Source organism: Nansenia antarctica (genome assembly GCF_963989245.1).
Source record: "Nansenia antarctica genome assembly, chromosome: 3".
Taxonomy (NCBI): Eukaryota; Metazoa; Chordata; class Actinopteri; order Argentiniformes; family Microstomatidae; genus Nansenia; species Nansenia antarctica.
The window spans coordinates 24,906,038-24,919,593 of NC_137688.1; the positions used below are offsets into that span (position 1 = coordinate 24,906,038).

The window sequence follows — 13,556 nt, forward strand, 5'->3', positions numbered from 1 at the left end:
AGGGACAGCACTTAAAGGGATAGTTCTTAGGATAGGTCCTTAGCTTGAAAGTCATCTTTGAGCCAGGAGAAACTGAAATCCATGGTTCTGAGTTGTTTAAATAGCCCTTACTAACTTCAGCTAACTTTAGCCACCACTAACCAAAGAAACAATGTGAGTTTCAACATTTGAGTCCAAATCACTTCAAATGACTTGTTTGGCATTTCCTTTGTTCAGACCATGAGAATGACTATTAGGGAAAGCAATAGCAACATTGAGAACTATAATTAGATCATAATCATCATCACAACTGCTCAGGCATTGACTTCAGGGCAGTTATGATCTGGATTTGTGTATAATCTGAGATTAGGTGTGTAAAACCGTCTCAGTGGTGAGTGGTGCTGAAACCCAGCTATGTTGCTGGAGAGAGATCTCCAGAGAGAGCAATCTTGTGAAGGTAAGATATACTATTATCTGTATTTCATCTTTGGTTTGGACACACACCGCGCTATTTGTACCTGCATAGATTAGTAGTGTGCTGATATTTTACTGATTGGCTGATACTGATACTGGCTTTGAAGTGACACACTGAACACAAGTATATTTGATCCCTTTAATGGTTTTCCAATTAAGCTATACTCTCTTGAATGGTAACATGAATGTGTTACTGAGAGAATCAGTATGCAGTATAAGTATTCATGAGAATTAATCAATTAGATATTATTTTTTTCTCTCTTGTTTTCTCTCTCCTCCTGCCACCCTCCCTCCATATGTCAAAAAAGACATCAAACCAAGCTCTTCAAACATCACTGTCATAGCAGTGCTCTACTATCCAAAATTCTAAATGTGAACTTTATACACTTATGTGAAAAAATTAGGACACCCCATTAAATATATATATAATTTTTTTAAAGAAATATGGACATATCAATATTATCTTCTTTCAAACAATATCTATATGTAATTGAATAAATGTAACTTTGTTATCATTTATTTAACACAAAAATAACAAAGATGCCAATTCCTACTGAGGAAAAAGTTAGGACACCCTATGCCCTAATAGCTGGTATTGCCCCCTTGGCTGAAATAACCTCAATTAGACGTTTCGTATAACTGTCTACCAGTCTCTGACCTCGACTGAGAGAACGTTTTTCCCACTCCTCCACGCAGTCTTCTTTCAGCTGTGTGATGTTTGAGGGGTGTCTTACATGCACAGCCCGTTTCAAATCACCCCACATCATCTCAATAGGATTAAGATCCAGGCTTTGACTTGGCCATTCTAGAACTCTCCATTTCTTTCTTTTGAGCCATTCCTTGGTGAATTTACTGGAATGTTTTGGGTCATTGTCATGTTGCATGGTCCACATCCGGTTCAGCTTAAATGTTTGGACAGATGGTCTCACATTTTCCTCAAGCACCCTCTGATACAATGAAGAATTCATAGTGGGGTCTATGATGGTGAGCAGGCCCTGCTGCAGCAAAGCAGCCCCAAACCATCACATCTCCACCCCAATGCTTCACAGTTGGTATGAGGTCCTTGTGCTCAAATGCTGTCTTCTGTTACTGTGCCCAAATAATTCAACTTTGGATTCATCTGTCCAAAGCACATTGTTCCCAAAGTCATGGTGTTTGTCTAGTTGTTCTCTGGCAAACGTTGGTCTTGACCCTTACAGCAAGGGTTTCCTCCTTGCACATCTCCCATGATAATCTAACTTGTGCAGTCTCCAAGAGGGGAAGGAGCTTAAGCATGCCTGATATCATAGAGCAAAGTTCACAGAGAGGAGAGATAGAAGAAGAGAGGTAAAGAGATAGAGGGAAGAAAATAATGTGCAGGTAGGGGAGGAGAAGAAAGAGAAAGGGGAGGGTGATGGGTATGGAGGGCACAGGCAAGGAGAGGGGGAGAAAAAAAAATAGATGGAGAGAGGTCACTTCAAGCCTGTATTTTCTGCATATTACCATTCCAACCTCATATATATATATCACTGTCTGGCTTGTAGGCAGAAGTAGAATCGATCAATCGATCACTACACATGAACACTGAAAACTGAGTTTTCCAAAAGGTTTTCAGTGACCTGAAAAAAATACTTTAAACAGGGCCCAAGAGTAAATATAAAAATTAGCTTATTTTGTAAGGTGTTAATAAACATTATTATTTTCAACATGATGACAAAGATTGTAATATTTTCTAGTGACATTTTTTTTACTGGAACCATTAAAAATGATTCCTGTGTGTGTAGACTCAAAAAGACTCAACATTCTGGTGTGCAACACAGCTGGCATAGCTTTAGTTTCAGCCCAGTGGTTAGCTGGACTTCTCTATAACAGTGTAGGTAATGATATTAGTGGATCATAGAAAATAAGAGTCCTTTTGACAACTTCCCCATTGTTCTTTTAATATGCACTTATTTTTTTAACACATCATCACTATTTGCACTTTTTACACTGAAGTCAAGGCATTTGGCTAAAAAAGAGAGGGGAAAAATAGGAGCGTTTTCTTAAAAAGTTCTGGTCATTAAATAATAGCCTGTACATAATAACTGTCTGTCTTGAGAAAGAAAGAAAGAGAGAGAGATGAAGAGAAAAGGACAGAGAGCATCTAAGCAGTCAAGTCCAAACTGACAGAGTTGCAGAGAAGGTGCAGAATTTTGGTAGCGAAAGTCACGTCACTAGAGTGTGCTTTCTCGCCTGCATTGCCCCTTCATAGAAATGACATGACGCCTTATAACAGGGTGTTGTGACAGGTTACGACTCACGAGTGACTTTGCAAAGTCATGACAGCACCGAGACCTGCAGCTGACACGTGACGTGATGTAAACTGGCCAACCAAAATCATTGCATGTGACAACAATGTTATGATACCAGTCATAAACTATCACAAACGGTCCTGGTTGGACTGTCCTGAATGTATTTCTCATTGGGTTATGCAGAGAAAGTGCCCTTCAGTTAACCACCTTTAACCCATAGCCTGTACCTTTGTAAAGCAACTACTTGGACCACAGAAGGTGTCTTGTCACATTTCTTTAAGGATACCCATTTGGCAAATTAAACTTGAAAGCAAAAAAAAAAAGAGACAAAAAGAATTACTAAATAGAAGTTTTCACTCATGCGTTGTATGAATACTAGTTAATGACAAGTGATACAGACTCTTTTTCATAAAGAGAGGGGGGAAAACCAAGACTTTTACAATGAGATCAACTCCTGTCTGATGTGCGTGCCCTCACTTCAACAGGAAGTTGAATAAGTCTGTTTCGACCTATCATCAAAAACATGAGGGGAAAATAAACCAAAAACCAAAACTAGTTTGCAGAATCAAACCATTAAATAATTGTCATTTTTGATTAAATGTTTATGAATCAATTAGTCTAAGTAACATACAGAATGTGAATTCTGCTCAAACTGTTTTTTTTATTAGGGTCATTCCATCTATCTCTACAGGTAGAGAATTTGGTCTGTTAGAGTGAGGCTGGGTGATATCACTCTCTCAGGCTTTAGGTGGCAGACTACTATAATTTCTTCGTCTGCTGGATGTAAAGCTCCAAACCATCCACAAACATCCCACCAATGCTCCACCAGGTCCCATTGTCCTACTCTGGTTGCAGTCACAACCCCTCCTTTGTTTCAGTCCAGGTTTTACCCCTTTTCTACCCCACCTCCTCTTCCTCCTGTGTGGTTTCTCCCCGCTTCAGGCGAGAAAGACCACGAAGACAATGAAGAAGACGATGAGGACGAGGAAGATCTTGATCATGAGCCAGCGGTTGGAAGAGACAGACTGGAAGTACTTGAGGATCTCCGAGTGGGCCGCCTCCACGTTCAGCTGGGTGTCCTCCACGTTAGCGTCGATCCTGAGGAGGGGAAAACATACACAGCTTTGGACCAGGTTCAGTGTTCAACGGTCACATATCCACACCCCAAACACCTCATTTCCAACACCTCCTTTAACCCTCTCTACCAGTAGGGGGCCCCTCCAACTTACTTATCTTAGGTTCTACTCCCTTTCCCTCCTCCGGCCAAATAATTTCCTTGACTTCCCTTTAAAGGGATGGTTCAGGATATTTAAACGTATAGTCAGATGGTTCTTTAGTAGAGGCTATTTATACCACTCTGAACCATGGATTAAAGATTCTCCTCAACATCTGACTATACGTCAAAATCCTACACCAACCCTTTAACTCTCAGCTAGTGTTATCTCTCACATGGCCTAGCTAAAGAGTGACTCAAAATCTATAGTACTCTGTACCTGACTTCACATTATTTGGAGGCATGTTGTTGTTGTCGGCACGCCGGGAGTCGATAACAAAGGGTCTATGCCCTAGGCTGGTTGGTATAACCTCTGTATCTTTTTTTAATTGAACAAACCATGTTTGTTTTAAGAACCACTCCTGGAACTTTGCACTCCAATGAAAGGATAAAGGAAAGAAATGCCTGCTCCAAATGCAAATACAAAGCATGTTAGAACCAATCAATGGACTCGCTCAGAAGCAGGCTCGAATATAGACCGCTACCATGGGAGTTAATTAGAGTGAGGAAAGGTGGGTTCCTATACCACTGTGTGCAGCACTCACTGTGCCACATTGGTCTAGCTTCAGCTATGCTCCCTCTCACCCTCTCTCTTTCATGCTCTCTTTCCTTGATTTTCCACACAGTTCAAGTTTTATTGTTACGTCACATTACACAAGTGTAAAAGAGTAAAGTTCTTAGGTTTCGGTTCCTGACATTGCAGCACAAGACAATAAGGTAATAGGCGCAATTCAAAATACGAAAAATGACCGCTGGCTCATGATCAAGATCTTCCTCGTCCTCATCACCTTCTCCCTCCCTCAGTCTTGAGTCTCTCACATTCCGTCTCTTACCTCTGTACGGTCTCCTCCTGCTCCTTCACCATGTGTGCCAGCTGCTGGAAGATGGAGCCCAGCTCCACGATGGTGCTCTCAATGTTCTGCATGGTGTCTGCACGGCTCTGGATGTACGAGTCCTAAAGAGACAGTGACGCGTGGCATTGTAATAAAAATAATAGTAACTTGTGCTCAGATGCACGCACGTACGTACGCAGTGTGAACCTACCTGCTCATCGATGAGCTGGAGCTGAAGCGGGTTCGCTTGCGAGTCCATGTCGATGGCGATCTCCCCCTTACTCCGCGACTCATCCTGCATCAACACTGAACTCTCTGAGAGAGGAGAGAACAAAGATAGTCAAAAAGACAGAAAAGAGACGCATGCTCTTCAGAAAATCCATATACAGTAGATATTTAGATATAGATATTTATGATATAGATAGTTATGATATAGATATTTATGATATAGCCTAAGTTTGGGGAAAGGTGCGTTTTCTTACTGAAGTTGTTGGCGAGCAGCGGAGAGGAGGCGACAGGGGGCTGAGAGAACTGCTCTCTCCTGCTACGCTGCTGCTTCAGGTTCTGCAGAGAGAAAGAGAGAGAGGGGGGGGGGAGATGGGGAGAAAGAGAGGGGGGGGAGAGGGGGAGAAAGAGAGAGGGAGAGAGGGAGAAAGAAGTATCATTTAGATTAGACTAATTAAGGGCAATCTCTAAGTGACAGAATACTTGAAAGTAAACATGACAAGTTTTAAATCTTTCAGAGTAATCACAAATCATTTGAGACAGGTTACAAAATACATTCCTGGATGTATTTTGTAGCAATAGATAACATGCTGGAAAATACTGCCCACTTACCTCTGTTCTTACTTCTAGAACCGACTTGAAGTCATTGGACATCGACGCAAGTTTAGACTGTAACAGACAAAACACACAAGGATATTGATTCAACTGAGTCATCGTTTGTAGCTTTAACTCACGGTGAATAAAGTCGCCCAAATATCTTTGCAGTCTCTACTTCTATGACTTAGCCGACAGCTGACATCTCACAACATGTGGTGAAAACAGGGTGAGAAAGCTTTTAAAATCAGCAGAATGGCAATATAAACATGCTACAAATTCACAACAACAAGGATGACACATCCTAACTCCAGTCAGAGGCTTATATAACGGAGGCATCCCAACCTGCAGGGAGACCACGATGGTGGTGGAATGAGTCTGGATGTGTCGGCCTCCCGGGGCTCCGCGGGAGCGCACCAGATCCTGCAGCTGGGCTATCTGCTTATTCAGGCTGTTAATGTCCTGAGAGAGGGACAACAAGACGAAAGAGAGGAAAGACATGAGACAGGGAGAAGGCTAAAAAGACAGACAAACCGACAGAGACAGTTATAAACTGCTGGGTTTGTTTCCTAGCTAAGGGATTCTACTTGACTGGTCACATACAGGGCTGGTTTCTCAGACACAGATTAATCTAGTCTTGAACTACATCACATTTTCAATAGAAAACCTCCATTTAATGCATTTTAGTCTAAGATCAGTGTTGATCTGCGTCTAGGAAAACAGCCCTGGAGGCAGACAGCTTTTCTGCATCTACTGTATGTCATATCGGAGTGCGAGTGTAACATTTATTCTATATTATACAATACCAATAGCTCACCTGCTTAATGATGTAGGTTAACTCCTCAATTTCCACTGCCTTGTCATCAAATAGAGATTTTCTTTTGGCCACTGAAATATAAATAAAAAAAAACATGTATCAATCGCTTTGACAAATGTTCACCTGGGTATCTGAGTTTTTCTATGGATGTTGAAATGATGGAACACTGACTTACATATTGTGAGCTTCTCCATTTTTGCAAATGTGTTACTCAAGTCTTTCCCAATTCTCCTGGAAGAGCATAATTACAAGAGCATTTAAAATCACAGTGACACAGAGGATTACAATGAAAAAAAACGAATGGTAAGAACTACCTATGGTAGTACAAGGATAAGACAACAGGAAGCAAGCCACATTCCAAGGTAGTTGTAGAAAAACATCTTGGCAAAACTAACAGCGATACAATGATAACACATAATTCAATTGTGCTCCAGGAAGAGTGGGTGGTTGAGGTAGGCGGGTGCATTCTTTTGATGAGATGGCGGAAACACTGAGACTCACTTGGCCATAAGGGTGAAGTCACTTCGCTGTTTGAGAGCACTGAGGGCCGGCTTATTGGGCTGGACACCATTCTGCAAGACAGGAGGAGGGGTGGCGTGCAGTTATAATCTACAGTATACATCACGAAGGAGACTGAGAATAAAAGCATATTGGTACAGGTGATGGTCTTTTGTCCTTTCATCCGAAGACCATCCCAAGACCACATCATCTCTCACATACCTGTCTGCCCTGGAGGGACTTGCAGGCGGACTGGAACTCGTTGGTGCGATCCCGGCACGTCATCCTGCTGCCGGTGTCTCACAGCAGCCTCACCGGCACAGAACACCACAAGGGCGAATCAGAGAGAAATCACGGACCCGTGTGGGCTTATTTGAGACAGGTCCGGTCCGGTGTCCTTGGCAATGGTCGCTCCACCTGCTGCGGACTACTCCCAAACCCCAGGCGGTTACCTAGTGTCCATCGATGCTCCCTGGTTCATTATCCGTCAGGTGAAACTGAAAGTGTCGGGAGAGTTAGAAGAACTACGTCAAACCGAATAGCTTAGCGCCAGACACACACACACACACACACACACACACACACACACACACACACACACACAATAACAGCCCCCCAAGGAAGGCTCTAGTGGCATACGGTTTCACTGACAGCAGTGACAGTTTTGATCATAGCTATATAGCTATTGTGATTGTCGCATGTTTTCATGAAGCCACAGAGCTCATTATCTAGCTAGCTAAACTAGCATGCTAGTTATTAAAGGGCCGCCCCCGCCAGAAGCCACCAGATTCTCAGCTGATTTCGCTAGCCACTAGCCATAGCATAGCTAGCTAGCGAGCACAGATCATACGTGGCTCGTGGTCATTTTGTTTGAATAAATTAAAATAATTAAATCATTCAAGTACTACTATCTGACATCAAACGTAGTCATCTGTGTTTACGTGGTTAACGTAATCGGTTTAAACTTACTGGATGCGATACTCCTTCTCCTTAGCGGTCCAGTCGATGTTTTTAGCCCACCGACGGTGGAGTGAAAGTTGGAATCCGGGTCATTTCCGGAACTTGACGTCACTGCCACGTCCACCAACCTCTGCTTGTCAGTATGAACAACTACCACCAGGTGTCGCTGTATGTCATGTTTTCTAATGTCATGCATTGGTGTTAAGTGGATTGACATTTTTAAGTGATTAATTAAACGACGGTTATATTTGAATCGTTGTAATGTAACAGTTGTAACAGGGAAAGATGTGTACTGCCAAGTAAGGAAAATAGTAATTCCAGCCAAGTTTGGGAGGGAAAGACTAGGAAAGGTAAGACAAACAGAGGTAGAACGAGACAGAGGACCAGGAAAAAACACAGATGAATACAGGTAGAGAGATAGCATCCAGGACTTGCTCTGATCTCATGTCATATCTACTGGTACCCACATCCTTAACTTAACAAGAGCTAGCATGTTCAGACCACAAGTATGCCCTTGCCTATCTTCCCCCCCCCCTCACCTTTCTTCTCCCCTCACTATCTCCTCTATCCTTTCTCTCTTTTCCCCTTTGTCTGTCCGCTTAAACTCTACCCCACTCAACTCTCTCTCTCTGGTAAAAGCCTTGAAGTCCTGAATATGCAGATTAATCAACAATAACTGTGCATTTCAGGAGAGCTTTCATTATTTAAGTAGAATATCTTACATTGACCCCATCAATATTTGATAGGCTCTTGTCTCCTTAATTTGACTAAGGATGATGAGTCCAAGCAGCACTGGGACACGTGCTTCCGTAACAGATAACAGTGCTTGTTTTTCATTTGTTCTCTAAAATCCCACAGGACTTTAAACAATGTTAATTTTCCTGTCAGAGAGAGACTGGCCATAGTCAACACAGAGAACATAGGCTAGACGAACATTGTACAATGACTTGCACTCTCTCTCTCTCACACAGATACCATCTGACACACACACACACACACACACACACACACACACACACAGTCCTGCTTCAACACAGCTGCTGCTACAAAGGCAGAGGAAAACATGTCTGGGGTTTTTATCATTAGAAAAATACAACTCTACACACAGAGAAAGGTGGAACAATACAGGAAACCACATCACAGATGGAAGTGAAAAGAATGAGAGTGTGTGTGTGTGAGAGAGAGAGAGAGAGAGAGAGAGAGAGAGAGAGAGAGAGAGAGAGAGAGAGAGAGAGAGAGAGAGAGAGAGAGAGAGAGAGGGGGGGGGTATGAGCAGTTATGACACTTGTGTCTCTGCAGGGGCATCATCATCATTCTACAGCTCCAATATGATTCTTCACTCACACCATAGAGCTCGAAAACCTTTCCGAGAGACAAGGGTTTAAAACATATTTTGGGAGAAATCGGATGAAAATGCATCCCTGTCTCCTGATGGATGAGTCACTCTCTCTCTCTGTCTCTCTCTCTCTCTCTCTCCATCTCTCCCTCTCTCCGTCTCCCTAATCTTGTGCAGGGTGCTATATTTAGTGCTGGCAGGCTGCCCTTCCTGACAGGTAGGCCAGCATCAGCCTTGCGCTCCTCTCTGGAGCTGTCTCTGCCACGATGGGGAGGGCCGTTAGACCAGCTGCATCATTCACATACTCACAATTTGCGTCACAGATGCAGTCTATATTGTCTGCTAGAATTTCAAGGGCTTTTTCATTTAGTATATTGCCATAAAAATATATTGCCACAAAATGGTTTTGCAGGCCTGTATTATATTATCATAACTTAGCTAATAAATGTTTTACGATGTGTGAAATTGCTACAAAGCATTACAGACACAAACACGGAAACATGGGCAGTGAGGCAAATAGTGTACTCTCTCTCTAGAGACGCAAGCACACACGTAAGCACACACGCAAGCACACACGCAAGCACACACGCACACACACACACAGGAGCACAGTCAGTACATCCACAAGCCCCTGACTCAGCACTATTCAGGTGAGGAGGACACAGACAATATTATTTCTCATATCATCATGTCACTCACACTCTCTCTGTCCATGACTCCCAGGGTGCAACTCTAATCATCAGTCTGTTTATCTTTCATTACTGTTCCAAGAGATGAAAAGGAGAGGGATGGAGGGGAGGGAGGGAGGGAGTGAGAGTTGAAATGGGAAATAAAATCAAAGAGATTAAAAGAGGGCAATTGATGCAGAGTCAGGCAGGGTAGAATCTGAGGTCACCAATTACAACCAAACATTTTACGAAAAATAAGAGGTTTCCTTTAATAATAACACCTAGAACATTGTATTATGGTTGGTTCGAACATTTCCTGGTAGTATTAAGATCTTCGACGGTACAGTATGCATATGTTTACATAGACATTGAATTGATAATTCACCATAATATACTGCAACACAACACAAACTGCGATGTACAGTCGCACACATACATCAAATAGGGCACAGATGGTGTAGCAGCAATAACAGTATCAGTATTACACACGTTACAGAGCATTTGTAGAGTCTGTCGGGGAGTATAGTTGGAATAAAATACAAGACATTCTAAAGTATGCTCTACATCATACACAAGATCATGGTTGGTTATAAGACATTATAAGACATTATGTACTTGTTAGTCAGGCTCTACCTGCTATAGCTGAGTACTAAGACACTGGGGGATACATTAGAACAGGGCTACCTGTACAGTATATAGGTTGCGTGCAGACGCAAGTAGCAACCAGCACACAGATATTGAATATGGCATGTATAGTAGACTACTGCATGGATGGAGCTAATATGCTAGTTCCTTATCCTTTCTCTGTTTATAGTGATTTGAGTCTTTCTGCAACTGGCATGTTTCCTGTGGACCAATATGCAGCTTAGCAATGATGCTCTGCATGCCACAGGTCTTTTGCATTAGTGTCAATTCATGGGAGAGGAGCTTTTAAAAAGCCCCATGTAAGGGAGAAGCAATACACTCAGTAGTGCTACACAGTGTCTGGTCTGCACTCACACGACTAATCCAGTTGACACTTTTCATCTCAACACAGATGGCAAAGTATTATCTTCCAGGAGACCCTTGATGTGTTTTTTATCTGATAAGGGTCAAACAAGGGTAAAGAATCTGCTACAACTCAATAAGCTGAAATCCTCTCACAAGTCTCTGAATCTGAGCTCATTGTTATTGCTAAAAGTGAAAGGCTACTTATAAGACCAGGGAATATAAAAATAAAATTAAAAAAAACAGTATGAAAAGTAATTGAGAACACTGAGAAAGGTTGTAGGGTTGGACTGTGATGCAGAGGGGGGGGGGGGTTCTATGTACAAATAAGAGGTAGTGACTGGACCCCGGATTGATACTTAAAATAACAACAAATGAAAATGGAAACACGCTGAGAGAATACTGTCACTTTCAGCTGAGCAGTCTACAGGTGATTCTTACTCATCATTATTGCAGCAGCTTTTAGGCTACCCACGTCTGTGTGCATCCTTATCCCTCACAGAGCAACACACTCCCTGATTCAGTTTGATGGAGACCCAAAGCAAACACACCCGTAGCTTTAGCTTACCGTGCTAATGGACAAGCTGTTCAAACACTGATAGATTCTGACACAGTCACGGACCAAATCACAGGATTCACCAGCGACGCACTAAATGACGTGATTATAAATAAATAATGTCCCAGATCCAACAAAGTTCCACTAAACAACAGAAACAGCATACTGTTCATGAATGTTTTTGTTTTACTGCACTGGGAACATCTTTTTGCGTAGATTCAACGTCTATAACATTTCTGGGGTGATTATTTGTGTTACACATTACGATGTATATTGTTTTCCAAGTTGTGGCCAATGAGAGTTGTCTCTGTTAAATTCAACACAGTTGGGCATAATATGTTTAGACGCCTAATGTGTACATTGTCGCCCACCCAGAGCGATTCTTTATGTAGACGGATTAAGGACAAACAAAACCAAAACAAAGAAACATTCCACAATATAGAACATCTTTCTTTTAAATTAACTGGACAAAATTATAACAAAATATAACAAAAACCATAGCATACAAATACAATAGAATGAAGTAGAAAAAACACAATGAATATACACATCTTACTTCTTACACAACTTATTTCATGGACTTTGAATAATGGGCATAATAAGCTTATAGTTACCTGCATTAATTTATGTGTGTGTGTGTGTGTGTGTGTGTGTGTGTGAGAGAGAGACTTTTCGTGTGTGTGTGTGTGTGTGTGTGTGTGTGTGTGTGTGTGTGTACGTGTGTGTGAGAGAGAGAGAGAGAGAGTGTGTGTGTGTGTGTGTGTGTGTGTGTGTGTGTGTGTGTGTGTGTGTGTGTATGTATGTATGTGTGTGTGCGTGCATGAGAGAGAGAGAGAGAGAGAGAGAGTGTGTGTGTGTGTGTGTGTGTGTGTGTATGTATGTATGTGTGTGTGTGTGTGTGTGTGTGTGTGTGTGTGTGTGTGTGTGTGTGAGAGAGAGAGAGAGATGTGGGGTGTGTGTGTGTGTGTGTGAGTGTGTGTGAATGTGTGTATGTATGTATGTGTGTGTGTGCGTGTGAGAGAGAGAGAGTGTGTGTGAGTATGTGTGTGTGTGTGTGTGTGTGTGTGTATGTATGTGTGTGTGCGTGTGAGAGAGAGAGAGAGAGAGAGAGAGAGAGAGAGAGAGAGAGAGAGAGAGAGAGAGAGAGAGAGAGAGAGAGAGAGAGAGTGTGTATGGACCGTTGACGGCGGCCAGCCAGGGCTCATTATTGTCATTCCCCTCACTGCCCTGCGGAGGGAACAGCTCTTTCACTGGGAGCAGAGACGGAGACAAAACACCCAAATCAAACAAAACGACAGAGAAGGCGTCAGTGATCCAGCATCCAGCCTGTGGCCATGCGCTGTGAATGAGAGAGAATAACGGCGTCGGGGGTAACCCATCTGGGCCATTCACACTGAGGACCACACAGATACACTCCATCCAGCCATTCAACTCATTTAGCTATAGGTCCACAGGGGAGCGAGCCCACCCCCTTTATGCTAACTACACATGCCTGATGTGTGTATGTGTGTGTGTGTTTGTGTGGTGTGTGTGTGTGTGTGTGTGTTTGCGTGTTTGCGTGCATGCGTGCGTGTGTGTTCACCATGGGAGGCATTGTTATACTCTTGCATAAAGCCAGTCTACTCTTAGTCCATGCTGCACTTTGCTTGACCCTGGAATTGTTCTCCCAATGGAATTTCTCTGTACAAAAAAAAACTAAATATACGTTTCCAAAAGAGTATCAATATCAGGATACCCCATCATCATCATCATCATCATCATCATCATCATCGTCATCATCATCACTGTTGTCATCGTCCTCTTTTTGCATAACAGTCCAACTGCAGTGTACTGGCAACATGACCCACATGTTAAATCTGATCTTGTCAGATTTCAGGCTTTAAGAACACCTCCACGAGTCCCCAAAACACATCCACGACTGAAGTGTCAATCTTGAGTTCTGAGTACAGCAGTCCACTCTCTTTTTTTTTGTCCTGAGTCACAGTCAACTATCCGCCGCCTCAAGTACTCAAGACATCTAACTCTACACTGTGTGTACATTCGGTCCAACCATGGACCCTTGTGAAGGAGACAGCAGTACAGACAG

General features: G+C 42.6%; 2 protein-coding genes across 3 annotated transcripts in view; both read right to left on the reverse strand.

Moving 5' to 3' along the window:
- Window positions 1-2,383: 2,383 nt before the first annotated feature.
- stx5a (syntaxin 5A) lies at window positions 2,384-7,983 on the reverse strand. 2 transcript variants are annotated; one of them, XM_080525088.1, is made up of 11 exons: window positions 7,933-7,983; window positions 7,186-7,460; window positions 6,967-7,037; window positions 6,641-6,696; window positions 6,466-6,536; window positions 5,994-6,110; window positions 5,679-5,723; window positions 5,312-5,393; window positions 5,041-5,144; window positions 4,830-4,951; window positions 2,384-3,821 (listed from the first exon to the last, which is right to left on the reverse strand). In XM_080525088.1, exons 2-11 carry the CDS (start codon window positions 7,246-7,248, stop codon window positions 3,662-3,664), a joined length of 891 nt encoding a protein of 296 aa, XP_080381214.1. In that variant the 5' UTR covers window positions 7,249-7,460; window positions 7,933-7,983; the 3' UTR covers window positions 2,384-3,661. The 2 variants fall into 2 exon arrangements, with proteins under 2 accessions (XP_080381214.1, XP_080381213.1); XM_080525087.1 differs by having other exon boundaries at window positions 5,667-5,723.
- Window positions 7,984-10,170: 2,187 nt separating this feature from the next.
- The window catches only part of vegfba (vascular endothelial growth factor Ba), a 10,773-nt gene continuing 7,387 nt past the window's right edge, over window positions 10,171-13,556 (reverse strand). Inside the window, exon 8 of the mRNA XM_080525040.1 lies at window positions 10,171-13,556. This exon is cut by the window's right edge and continues 409 nt beyond it. The gene's annotated coding sequence lies outside the window, so the exon portion shown is untranslated.

Bases quoted from the DNA above. Each gene is read 5' to 3' on its own strand.
- stx5a (XM_080525087.1), bottom strand. From the start codon at position 7,248: ATGACGTGCCGGGATCGCACCAACGAGTTCCAGTCCGCCTGCAAGTCC. The intron at 6,111-6,465 runs GTGAGCTATTGG...TCCCTCTCTCAG, and splicing joins TAACCTACATCATTAAGCAG to GACATTAACAGCCTGAATAA. The intron at 3,822-4,829 runs GTAAGAGACGGA...TCCCCTCCTCAG, and splicing joins CAGGAGGAGACCGTACAGAG to GATCGACGCTAACGTGGAGG.